The following is a 13,969-nucleotide window of genomic DNA, read 5'->3' on the forward strand; positions in this document are numbered from 1 at the left end:
ACAGGGAAATCTAAATAACCTTAGTGAAAATCCTCGTCACAGACAACAAAATGGTCATTTAACACAGTTTAAATCAGCAATCTAAATCAAAAGTCTGCTTGTTAAAACATTTTCACCGTTGGATCAAAGTTTTTGAGGTTCATTTGAAATGGAAATTGAAAATGCAGTTGGCAAAGGATCCACATGAAATGGTGGCTCTAATTGAGGTGAGCGTTTAATAGTTTGTTGTACACATGACCCGTCTTGTTTCCTTGCAACCATGTGGAACTTTCTTAAACATCTTTTTAATTCCTCGATTTCACTAAGAAATTTGTTTTGGTGGGCGACCAGCCCTACAAGAGAAAATTACTCCGAGTGAAACAAATTGTTGGCGTGAAGATTGTTTAATTTTCAGCAATAATTATCTGGAAAAACGAAGTCAAACACTGGTTGGCAAAAGTATGAACTCTTTTCTTACCTTTGAAAATTTCAGGCCAAATTTTGTAGCCTTCTTTGTCTTCTGTAGCACAGCATCATCTTGTATATTCAATATTTCCGATTCATAAATGCTGGCGAGTTTACGCCGGCCATTTTGTTTTGTTTGGATCAAGCATTATTCACCCCGTAGGGAGTGAATAATGCTCAATTACTCCGAGATAGCGAACCAATCAGATTGCTTAAAACACCAAGATCACTGAGTGCGTATATAGTAATTCTTGGAATTTAATCAATATGGCTTTTGCTTCCTGTGGGACGTGGCTTTCTTAAGTAAACTGAACATGTATCTATTACACAGAGGTTCTTATCAGTAGAATTGATTTCAATCTAATAATACGTTCAGATGGTGATTTTATGGGTCTTCTTTGCTTAATGTTTGTACTGAGCATAAATGTATATGCTACCTTCTCAGCAACCACACCCTTAGTATCCATTAGATGTATTGACTGTCCCCTTTGTGCTGTAGTTAGGGCCACAAGTATGGCTAGTTTCATGCTAAGGTCTTTGAGTGGTAAGTTGTTTGAGTCATCCATGGAGACAATATGCTGTAGCACTATGTTCACATCCCAGGTTTTATTGTAGCGAGGTTAAGGGCGTCGACACTGAAACATGCCTTTAATGAACCTCTTGATGTCTGGGTGCTCACTAGTGCGTGAAGTTCCATAAGGAACAAGAATCGCTGAGAGGGCACAAAAAGCTGTGTTAATACTGCTATAAAAATGCCCCCTTTTCAAAGAGCATTGCCAGGAAGTCAACGGCTGCACCCAAAGAGGATTGAATTGGATCAATCTTCCTTTCAGAACAGAAAAGGAGCCATTTCTTGATGTAGACGCCATACTGTTGCCGTGAAGCTTGTCCCCAGGACTGCAAGACAATAATGGTAGCGTGTTTAGAAAATCGTCAGTTTTGATACGCATAAGTGACAAGTAAGCAGATTCAGTTCCCCCCTTAGGGGCTGAAGCTTGTGAGTTCCTAGTAGGGTCAGGAGGTACCAGCACAACACCTTGGGATACGAGATCTCAACACCTTGGGATACCAGATCTGACTGGGCCAAAAGGTTACCACAAGGATTCCATCTGCTTTGCAGGCTTGAATGTTGCCCATGCATCTTTCTATCAGGCTAAATGGGGGAAATGCATAAAAATAAAATTTACGCTAATCTACAGAGAGTGCATCTATAAATAAGGCTTCTGGAACTGGTCTCTAGTAGGAGACATAAGGCAAACACTATTTGTTCGACTTGGTCGCAAATAGATCAATGGTTGGGGTTCCCAATTTAAGTGTAATTGTTTTTAAATACTAGGATCAAGCATCCACCCAATGCAATCATTGAACTGCCTGGATTCTACGTCTGCTTGGGTTTTTCGCATTTTGTGTGGGCATTGCACTCTTTAGACTTAGATTCACCCACATTATTGACATAGCAAACAGCCGTCGAGTTGTCACATTGTACTTGAATGTGGCAACTTGAGCAATAAGCGCACAAGAATTTAATGGCCAATAAAATGGCAAGACGCTCCAGATAGTTAATGCGGTGTGATGCTTCCTCATTAGCCTACCTCCCTCCTGTCAATTGTTCATCTCTTATACCTCTCCATCCCTGGGAAGAGGCGTCTGTTTGGAGGACGATATCAGGGTTGCGATGAGAGATTATGGATCTTATAAGAGGGGGAGACTTTGCACAACCACCATTGTACGTCTATCTTAGATTGTTCTGATAGAGTACAAAGGGCAGAGAAGTTTCCTCTGCTTGCTACCAGAGCCTACGTTTTGTCATGTTATAGATTTCAATAGTGCAATGGGCCATATTCTACCCCCTGAAAGCTGAAGACAATCAGGCCTATTACTTCTGCCAGGTCTTGCATTGTGCACTGGTCTTCCTTTAATAACTTGCCACAAGCCAGCTTTAGTTCTGTCATTCTCTCAGGAGTGAGCTGCACAGTCATGGTAGTGGAATTCAATACAAAACCCAGGTAGGTCAATATTTGAGAAGGGATCAGTATAGATATTTCCCTCGGGATGTAAAGCCCCACGTTTTCAAGCAGAGATACAGTTTGTGTTACATTCTCAGCACACTCTTTAAAGGTATAATCTTGAAGATAGCAATAATCAATTTATGATGATAATAATAAGCTTTTTTGTCTAAGCACCTTAAAGACTGGCTTAAGAATCTTAGTGTATATTCTGGGGGCAGAGGCAAACCCATTAGGTAAGCAGGTAAACGGATATAACTTGCTCGTTAGCAACTGGTACTGTGTATTAGTCACCTTCGATATCCACTGATACCATGAAACATTCCTGAGTCATTAAATCTGTGACTGATTTTAAAGAGTCTATTTTAAAGTGTCTGTACACAACAAATTGGTTAAGCTCCTTTAGGTTTAGAATCATGCAGTAGTCAACACCATTCTTTTTTAATCTGAGAAAAATTGGTGAAATAAATTCACCTTGTGAGTGTTTGGATACCACAATTAGACTTTTGCAAAGGAGCTTTGTGGCTTTAGAGTCTATAGTCTCAGAGTCCACATGGTCAAATCAAATGACTCTGGGATCACCCACTTGTATAGGGTGTTTATTGTGCCACAAACTCAACGTTTGCGTTAAAAGGCTTGGGGGAATGGGTGTGTTGGTCTTGACTGTGCTTGTAACCAAACCCTGTAGGTTTTATATTTCTCTAGCTCTTGTTACCACGTGTTTTTCGAGCATCGTCTTTAAAATTACGACCAATTTTCCTACTCACTTTACTTCCTCAGAGAGGTCTTTGAGCAGTTTTGAAAGGTTGGAATCGTTGCCAAACAAGGAATCAGTAAATGGCACTGACCTTGAACACAATTTTTTGTAGTCCTCATTCAGCTCTGGTTTAATTTCTTCACGGCGCCGCATGCTAAGCTCAAATTTAGCCGCGCCAGTGAGTGCAAGGGCTTCAGTAGTCATTTTAATTCGACCATTTGAGAGATGAAAAGTGCATCGTTTGGAACTTTATCCCGAGCTTGCACTAGCTCCTGGATGACATAAACCAAAGAAATAACACCTTTCATGAGGTTCCTTGAATTCACTGTAGTTTAATATCAGCTGATCGTGTCTCTGATTTAAGTTTGTCCCAGAAAAGGTGATTGATTTTGGTGGTTTCTAAGCAATCACAGTTTTAACGTCTCTTGTAGCGGTTTTGAGTGTCAGTCAAGACGTCTTGTGAGAGCTTTATTCTCATTAACCCTCGCACGATTTTCGCGACCTGCTCATTTACAGCAGGCGCTTTCTTCTCATCGAGTTTAAAAGTGTCGGCAATTCCTGCCGATACCTCGATCTCCTCCAAGGGGTTTTGTGAATCACTTAAGGCATCAGAGCCCTTAGATAACAAATCCTTACCTCTCTTCTCAGTAGCGCCAGATTGCTGGTCAATGCTCCTGCTTTCTTTGCTTGTACAGGAGTCAGATTACTGGCCTGAATCCTGTTGTTCACCAGGATGGGAGAGGACAAAACGCGACACCCTACTCCTTGGCGTACTCTATGGAGCACCCAAATGGAGTAACCCTAAAATTTATTTATTGGTCAAATTTAATAATTTACAGTTCGATGCAGTTCACGAATTGGCCGCCATCTTGAGGTTTCATGGGTATTTCGTGTATCCCTTATTATAGTGTATTTTTATAACAAATATTCATAAAAACCGTTTACCCCTGGATACCCATTCAGGCCTGTGTATGCCCATAAATATAACAATTATTCCATGAGAGTACGTTGGATATGAGATGGTATATACGTAAATGCCACAGATCAAGTGATCAATCACCCATGTTGCCAGCATGGTTGTCCTGATAGTGTAGTGGTCATCACACCCGACTAGTTGATCAGGGGAACGTGGGTCCAAATCCCGCTCAGGGCAATTGCAGATTTCCACAGAAGTTGTCCAATGTTGAGTTTCCTGTAACTCTCTCTCACACTTCCCCTCCCTTCTTCCCGTTTCAATGTTGACTGTTTAAGTTTTCAACATTTTTTTTTTGTCTTGCTGGCAACACTGATAAGGGGGAGGGGGGAAAAAAGGGGGCTGCAGTGTGGGAGAAAATAGGTAAATTAATAACGCCCCTAGAAGGTGAGGTCTCTCCACTAATTTTACAACTTGTTGTAGCGATTTTGCTAGCAGTGAGCCCCTGCCAGTGAGCTCATGTTGCTGATTGCACCAAAAATTTCGGTTAAGCCTTTTTCAGGGGGCCCCGTATGGCCCTCAACTCCACGGTTCTCGCTTGTTTCGTCCATCCGTGCGCGACAAATGAATTGGAGTCTGCGAAATAATGCTCCTCGATCGTAGGTACTGTCTTGGACAATGTTTCTGGGTGATTCAAGTCGGTAAAACGTTGAAATAGAGGATTTGCACCTTGCATAGTTTTTTTTCGACCGACACGAGCGAAGGCGGCAAATGCACTGACCACTTGGGCGGCTACTGCTTTACTGCTTGTACTGCTTTGTTCGGGTTGGCTACTCCTTTCTCACGTAACTTCGTAGTACGTATGATGACGAGGCAGAATTAGATCTTTCGCCCCGCTTAGTGCCCTTGTAACTTTATACCTATTCACATACTCTTACCTTACTTCAATTACTGTTCGCCTTTATGGGATACTTGCCGGTAAACAATTAAAAGAAAAACGACAAAAAGATTCAAAACCGAGGGGAAAGGGTTATTACGGGTTCTTCATATGATATTAGGTCTGTTGATGTGTCGAAAAACTTGAAATGGAAAACACTTGAAACTAGACACTTCCACATGAAGGCTTCATTATGTGCAAAATCCTCAAAGATCAATCTGTTCCCCACCTGAGAGACTCCTATGTAAAGCTCAGTGAAATTAACATTATTTATAATCTCAGGAATCTGGAGACTGACCTAGCACTTCCAAGGCCAAAGAAAAATTTCTTAAAACGCAGCTTTAAGTATAGTGGTGCAATGCTCTGGAATAATATTCGCCATGAGGCAAAAGCCACACAATCACTTTCGGAATTCAAACGTAATCTTGCATCTTTGCATTTTGATGGATCACGCTGAATCCCTGTGTTAGTATCACTTGACTTAATTTTTTTTATTCTTATTTAGCTCTTATTAACCGAGCAGGAGGTCTGTATTGGAGAATCTTGACCGAGGTCGTGAGTACAGACCGAACGCAGTGAGGTCTGTACAAGCGACCGAGGTCAAGATTCTCTCATACAGACTGACTAGGCTCGGTTAATAAGATGTTTATTATATGGCAAACAAGAACAATTTAACGCGTTTAATGTAACTGGTTTGTACTAACTGACATTTTGCTTGCAAACGGCGATGAGTGACGATGAGCTGAACTTAAGTCTGGCAAAGTTTGCTCATCATCCTCTCTTTTGTCATCATGCTGTTTGGCACTTTCATAAATGAATATTGGTAGAAGAAAATACTCAATATCTTTGCACTTTAGTTTGCATCTTTTCACCGCAAAACATTACCGGTCTGGATGCCGGTCTAAATAGGAAAATCTAGACCGCGGTCAATATCGATTTTAGCCAATCAAATTCGTGAATTTTGTAGTTCCCAGTCCTCGTGAGACAGAGCCATATAATAATATATATTATTATATGGCTTGTGTTTGTAGCCGATATAACGCGCGCTCTGATTGACTAATTGTGACTGAACTGAAGGGCATTATTCTCCCGTAATGCCCACGGGTCGACTACGGGCTTGCAAAAACAAAGCAAAAGGTAATTAAAAAGCCATATAATAAGCTACTTATTAACCGAGCTATAGCTCGAGCCGTACTAGGGAATAGGTCGTGGCAGTACAAAAACGACCGAGGGCCAATATTCCCCAGTGCGGCCCTCGTGCATGCTCGGTTAGTAAGAAGTTAATAATGAACAATCACTCATCATTTCGGTTTCAAAATTGTGATTGCATGCGAATGCTACAATCAAGGTCAATTGGATCATGAAGGTTGGTGGAAAAAAATTAACGAGGTGTATTCTAAATCAACTGTTGTTGTAATTGACGACGAGGTTTGGACATCATGCTGTGACGTCATGACCGGGATTGGGATTGGCCGATAAACGTTTCATTTTCCGGGGGAAACAGTTTCGTAGTCGTGCTCTCAAATAAAATAAATAAATAGGTCTTTAATGTTTTTTTAAGAAAAACAAGAACAGTTACATTAAAAAAAAAAAAAATAGCCGAGAGAATTAATTAGAATTACAAGGCTATCGACATTACATTAAATAGCTACTCTATATTTGAAAAAATGCCTGTTAAAAAAAACTATTTTTAAAACGCTGGGTATTAATCCTAGGGAGTTGACTACTAGGAACTCTGAGGCGCCGAGCTTTCTTTCCTTTTGGGGACGGAAGGGTACAGAGGGTGACCGGGCATACTGGAGATCTTCTTGAATAGCGAGCGATCAACCTCTTCTAATTCGCCATATATGTCAATTCGGTACGAAACATTTGCGTTTAAAGCAGCGCTGTAAGTTCTGAACCGTCGTTAATTCAGGTATTAAGGAGGCGTATACGTGTAGACCGTACGTTAGTTTGGGTAGAACAATTGATCTAAAAACGTAATCTACGTCTGGTTGTCGGTATCCCTCTTTCCGTAAACATCTTATCACATAAACTTAAGACACTTGTTGGCCTCCTGCAGCTTAACCTTAATATGCTCGTTAAATCTATGATTACCTTGTAAAGTAACCCGTAACACCTTTAAACAAGAAACTTGCGTTATTTTGCTCACAGGGTCTATATCATGAGCAACCTTCTTACAGAGTATTAGTTCATTATATTTTTTAGGATTACATGCCATGGCATTATCTTGGGTCCAACGTAAAAACTGATTGACAACCTCTTGAGAAAGATCTATTTCATTTTTACATACGTTGACTGGAAAAGTGGTGTCGTCAGCATATTTAACTATGCTGGTAAGGTCATTATCCCAAATGGCCAAATCGTTCATAAACAAATTAAAAAGATGGGGCCCACTGACACTACCCTGGGTTGTTCCTTTGTTCACATTATGCCATTTGTAGATAACACCCTTGAATATGAGTCTTTGTTTCCTATCCATGAGAAAGCTTAAGTACCAGTTAACCAGATAAGGATTGAGATGAAGAGCCTTTAGTTTTTCCACAATAAACGAGTGTTTTACATTATCAAAGGCTTTCGAAAAATCCACTGCAAAAAGCCTAATATAGTGACAATCCTTATCATCAAGTGCCCTTAAGTAATTATACTGTATTTGAATCAAGGCGTCTGTACAACTGCAGCCCTCCCTATACGCATACTGTGTGAAAGTCAGATTTTCTTCAAAGACTTTCTTACTGTAATGATGGTATACAGTTCTTTCAAAACAGCGTGCTATAACTGGAGTCACGTTAATTCCCCGAAAATTCGAATATTGAACAGGAGTGTCTACCTGTGGGAAGAGATTGATGTTAGCTTTTTTCCAAGCTGTCGGCCATGTGTAGGAGGACAGAGACTTATTCCACAGAGCAGTCACCACAGGAGCGAGACTTGTACAATTGTCCCTCCAAGCTCAAAACGGCAACCCATCAGGGCCTGTAGCGGTTTTTTTAATCTTGGATAATGCCACCATCACATCAAATTCCTGGACCGCACTGGTTTGACGTAGTTCTCATCATTGCACAAATCCTCAAAATAATCATTGAGACCAGCAAGAAATCCCTTTTCTAAATATGGCTGAGATTTCTCTTTCCTTAAGGTGATGTTATCCACTCTCCTCCACCAATGCAAACTCCCCTGTGCTCCATTCCTACCCCAGTTTTCTCGATTTTCACCAATCAACTTGTAGACCGATGGCAAGTCCTCCACTTTGCGAACGTGGCCCTTATCAGCAGCTCTTTTCTTCTTCCTTAACAGATATTTAACTACTGGAGTAATCCACGGAGGGTCAAGGAAAGACATCACAACTCTCCTCACAGGGAAACACTTATCCATAAGATTGTGCAGTTCGTTATTTAATACGCTAGTTGCTATTTCAACATCTGGAGCATTGATCACAGGTGTTCAAACAAAATCTTCTAACTCTGAAGTAAATGTTATCTTGTGATGCTCTCTAAATTCCCTAAAACAGCATTTAGATCGGATTGGTTTAATTTTGTTTCCAGGAGGAAGTATCACGCCCCAGTGGTCATTCTTTATCAGCGCTTGAAAGCGTAAGGGGTCGTTGAACAGCTCAGAGTGGTTTGTGAGGCAGTTATCCAAGGCCAGATGAAGTGGAAAGACAGTCCAGATCTAACCGGTTCAGATCACCTCCACAGAGTACTAACCCATTTGGATGCATGACTAAGAATGTATCACAACGATCGATGATGGTATCAATAAGATCACCTTCATCATACTGAAAACTTGGAGGATGGTACAATCCAGTGATCAGAATATGATGTCCTGACAGAAGTACTAATTCCACACTCAGCATCTCGAAGGAGCGTTCGCGATTAACATTCAAAACCTTTAAGTTTTCCCGCACATATACTGCAACTCTACCTTTCTTTCGCTTATCAGTTCCGGCCCAATCTCTATCCCTTCGATATACTGTATACCCTTCAATAACAACAATACTGTCCGGTTTCTGTCTGCAAAGATGCGTCTCTGAAATAACGCCAACATCGATATCCCACGATCGAAAATCTGCCGCCAGAGCTACAGATGCCCGTACTCTATTCTTGGTGTTATTGAGACTACAGGAACCGGAAATAATCCCGTAGAAGATGATCCTTTATTAACACACGCTAAATTTTTCCAGTTAACACCGCCTTGACACCTCTTGACAGCCCGAGACATATGGGGAATAGGGACAACGGTATTTGAAACTACCATTATTTTACTTAATTTCCCTTTATTTTCAGGTGGTGGTGGGGGTGGCTTCTACTCCAGCGGAAGAAGTTCAACGCAGTTTGGAGGTAGCATGGGAAATGGCGGAGAAGGTGGCAAGGGGTTTCTTCAAGGAGGAGTGGGTGGACGAGCCTGGTACAACAATGCTATTGGAGGATTTGGAGGTGGTGGTGGTGCCTATGGAGATGGAGGTGGTGCGGGAGGTGGTGGAGGTTATTCTGGGGGAAGTAGCGGAGACAACAAGTGGGATTCATGTGGGGGAGGAGGTGGATCTTACAACGCTGGAAAAAATCAGCAGAATGAGTGCTGTTACAATACAGCTGGACATGGTCGGGTGACCATAACTTTAACGTAACTCATCAGGTTAAATTGAAGAGTTCTTTTGAAGGATCATTTTAAACTTGACGTACAGCTGCCTCCTGATTTCATTGTCACTTTGTGCCCACAAAAATCTCTTTTTAGTAAGCGCCTTTGTCTAGTGTTAAGTAGAACTATGAAATGTGAACATCTCGCAAGGTTGTAGATATTGTGATGTTTTATTTGTGACCGTGCTAGACTCATACCGTAGCCCTGCTCACTCTGGAGACGAACCTGACACTGATTGGAATCCCGTGTTATATCCGCAACTTGCTCTCGCACTCTGTGGACAGCATTTAATTAATTTAATATGGAGCCAACCGTTCTGGCCTCGTCTTATATTTTAGCATTTTAATGGAGAGCTTTTTGTCCTCAATAAATAGGGACTTTGTGCAAAGGAGACGTAACGTTTCTTTGATGCGGTTGCGGCCGAAAAAGTCATAAACTCCACCACTTAGTGCCGCCGAATTATGTCTCTCGCTATAATCCAAGCAGACAAGCGCCTATTTGTTCGCTCTGTCACACGCACTGATAAGTTCATGAAGACAATGCCAAAGCAGTGGCTTTACTTTGCCTAATCTTCTACTTGTGACATTTTAAAGTTTTTTTCTTATTTTTCTATTTCAGTCTAAAATAAATTTTAAATCACCGTAAATTGTTTCTCATGTAAGTTTGTGCATTTCAGCCTTATAGTAGGCTGCTTATGTGAATATTCTAAGTTAACCCTTTGATCCCCAGGAGTGATCGGTACGTAAATTCTCCTCACGATTTCAATGAAATGCCAGCCAGACAGGTATTGAGAATTAAGAATAGAATAGAATAGAGTAGTTGAAATGACCCTCGGAAAGGAGTTATTATCAACAGAAGATTTTTAACCCATTTTTGGAGTAATTTCAACCGCAGTTTTGGAGTTGAAAAACAAGGGGTTAAAGTTACCCCCAAAAAGGAGTTATTTTGAACCTCAAAATGTTACTCCATTTTGGCGCAGTATTGACTCCAAGAGGGGTAAAAACTATCCCATTTGAAGAGTTGTATTAACTCCAGTTTTGGAGTGACATTGAAGAGTTAAAGTTACCCAAAAAAGGAGTTATTTTGAACCTAAACTTTGTACTCTATTTTGGAGTCATAGTAACCCCATTGGAAGAGTTGTATTAACTCCAGTTTTGGAGTTTTATTGAGGAGTTAAAGATACTCCAAAAAAGGAGTTATTTTGAACCTAAACTTTGTACTCCATTTTGGAGTGTTTATAACTCCAGGAAGAGTTAAAACTACCCTATATGAAGAGTTAACTTAACCCCAGTTTAGGAGTTATTTCAACCCCATTTAGGAGTTAAAGTTACTCCAGAAAAAGAGTTATTTTGAGCCTAAAATTTTAACTCCATTTTTGGAGTTAAAATAACTCTCTAAAAATTACTGTGCAACAAAGAATCCATAATAGACATAATACTAGTTAGGAGAATACAGGTTTCGATCGTGGGAATGAAAGGGTTAAATAAACTATCTTTTTTATCTTCTTTACGTTTTTGATTCATGTATTAGTTCTCCTATTTCATGGAGCTCCCTTTACTTGGAGAACCTATAACGTTGTATGGTTGAGAAGCACTTTTTTTTTCATTCACTCTTCGGCTCGTGAAAGTCTTGTTGTTGTGAAGTTTTCAAAGCTTCGTGGCATATGAAAAAAAGGTTTACGGTGTTGACAACTTGCTTACATAGTTTTTATTTCTTTGAAAACACATTTCTCAGTTTCATATATGAGTGCAATCAAATTGTCATTCGTAGCTAGTTGCTAAAATTGTGTTGCGTTTTGTAGCTTTAAGGGTGCCATGAAAACAACGAACAATTAGATAGTAATTATGGCAATGATTGTTTCACCTGCAAATGAGGTTTGTTTGCAATGGATGAGCAGACCGGACTCATTGTCATTTTGGTCGATCGCATGCATTTGGTAGGCGAATATACAATCCTCAAAAATAATCTTATAATAAGCGGTTTTCCCAATCCCGTAATGCATGCAATACGTTTTGTGGGCTTCATAAAAACAATGCAAGTTATTTACGCTTGGGACTGTTTCATGCTTCAGTGAACTGGGTATCTATTGTTTTAATGCAAATAAAGTCCAAAAATGAACTGTATTACGGGATTTGCGAATATATTGAATGAGAAATTTAATAAGTTACATGCCAACTCCAAATAGACCTTATTCACGATGGCCGCCATGATGAATTTGCTAATATCATACAAATTAGCTACACACTTTAAGGGGGCAAACAACACATGTTCGAGAGGTTGTAACGAACAGATGATTTGTTTCACTTTCATTGAATGTTTATCGCCTAAGTTGTAAAACAGAATTATTATACACAAATTACTTTGATGTTTTTTCTTTTTTTTAGTGAAAAATGAGCAGATAAGGAAGTAGTAAGTCAAAATGTCAAAGGCAATCAAAGATATAAAAATTATTATAAAAGGTACTTAATTCTAAATTCAAAAATATACTTCTAGCAATGTTATTTCAACATTTCGACTAGCCAATTTACGGAAATTTGCCTTTTTTCCAATGTTTGCCCCTCTGCATAAGACATGGCTAATTTGCATGACCATTTGAAAACCAACATGGCGGCTATCGTGAATAAGGCTTATTTATTAACAAGCTAAGCCTTAAGTAGTAGCTAAAATATGAGCGGGAGATCTGTAAGGGCGTTTACAATGGTGAGCCGAAGGCGAGTAATTGTAAACCCCCATACAGATCTCACGCGAATGTTTTGTCGTACTTGTGAAATCGAACAATGGATCCGTCCCAAAGGAGTGAGCGCATAGGACACCAATAGAAGTATGAATAATTATCAGTGACTGATGAAGCGTGATTATGGTGACAAGACGTTGTCGTTTTCCGAAAACCGAAAAGGAATAAATCGCCTTGCTGTCTGAAGCAGTATCTATATATACGAAATAGGAAGTGAATGTTTTTACCTGGCAAAACACAAGAATGAACAAAAAGGTGCAACTGGCATGGAAACACAAGGAGGAAACGAACTTGAGTCAATTGATCTCGAGGACCTGTCAGTCCAACTTGAGCACATCTTCGCAGAGAGTTTAAACTTCTACCTTTTTTTATGAAGTAGCGAAGTAAAGTGACGAACGGTACCCTGCTAAGACGCTTTACCTGCTTGTTTGCGGTATTAACCGGCATTTAGCAGATGTTCATGGGGAAAAGGCTTTCAACTACTGGGGAAAAGTGACACAAGGTTAAAAGACATTCTTGAATGTTTGAGGAAATTTGTGTTGCATATTGTCAGAGAGAAAAATTTGACGGGTAAATAAAATTAAATTCATGATAAAAATATGACCATTGACCACCAATGTGTTTTGCATTTTAATCCGTAGAGATCTGTATTAAAGTTAATGAATACTCATTAGCCGAGTAGGAGTCTGTGTCAAAAGTTAATACAATTGATTAATAATTCATCCACCCTATCCTTTCCCTGCTAACTATTCAATCCCTCCTCGTGCTTTCAGACAGTTGATTGTATTTGGAATTTACGGAGGTGCACATGCGACCCAAATACTGGCTATTGATTGATCATAACTTATGAATATTAATGACTTTTACAAACGTTTTGGCAAAGTAAAGCAACCATATTTAACGTCGGTAACTCGTAACAGTAATTACTGGGTTGCCTATGGGCAAACCCAGTCGAGGTCTACGTTTAGTTTGTTTGTTTTCTTTTTTTTTTTTTTGTTTTTCTTTTTTTTTTTTTTTCCGTGTCGGTAAAAGTCTTGCCTGTCACTCCCCTGGTAAGTAGTGTCTTTGTGTATAGAGCCTTCTGCGCGTATTTTCTTAGGATCGAGATAAAAACTAATGACTGCGCAAACTAAAGCATACATGAGAACAATAAAGCGGACGGAATAAATAATTAGTAAAGCAACAAGAAAAACGCGATCTGCCGTTAGTAGAGTTTTCGACCCTAAGGAAGAACTCACACCTTGAAGACACAATTTATATACCAATATGTAAAACAATACCACAAAAGAGTTGATTACCAATAACTCTTAAGGAGAAGGAAAACTTCTCTTTCAATGCAACTACGACCTCAAATATTTATGTATCAACGAACACTTACAAAAATTCTATCGAGTTGTATTAATACACTGGCAAGAATTAAACTGTTCAACGCCTAAAGATAAAGAAGACATTTTAAATCAAATTAATTGGAATAATCGTTTTATACGAATAAACCAATCATTTGTTAATTAACAATTATTGGATGAGGTTGAGCATGTTAGCG

General features: G+C 39.7%; 1 protein-coding gene across 1 annotated transcript in view; it reads left to right on the forward strand.

Annotated features, from left to right (window-relative positions):
* Positions 1–10,490, forward strand: part of LOC138032781 (uncharacterized) — a 45,413-nt gene extending 34,923 nt beyond the window's left edge. The window contains exon 7 of the mRNA XM_068880507.1: positions 9,341–10,490. Coding sequence (XP_068736608.1) covers positions 9,341–9,681 — 341 coding nt within the window. The 3' untranslated portion in view covers positions 9,682–10,490. The remainder of the gene's footprint in view (positions 1–9,340) is intronic.
* Positions 10,491–13,969: the final 3,479 nt, after the last annotated feature.

This window comes from Montipora capricornis, chromosome 14, assembly GCF_036669925.1.
Source record: "Montipora capricornis isolate CH-2021 chromosome 14, ASM3666992v2, whole genome shotgun sequence".
Classification (NCBI taxonomy): Eukaryota; Metazoa; Cnidaria; class Anthozoa; order Scleractinia; family Acroporidae; genus Montipora; species Montipora capricornis.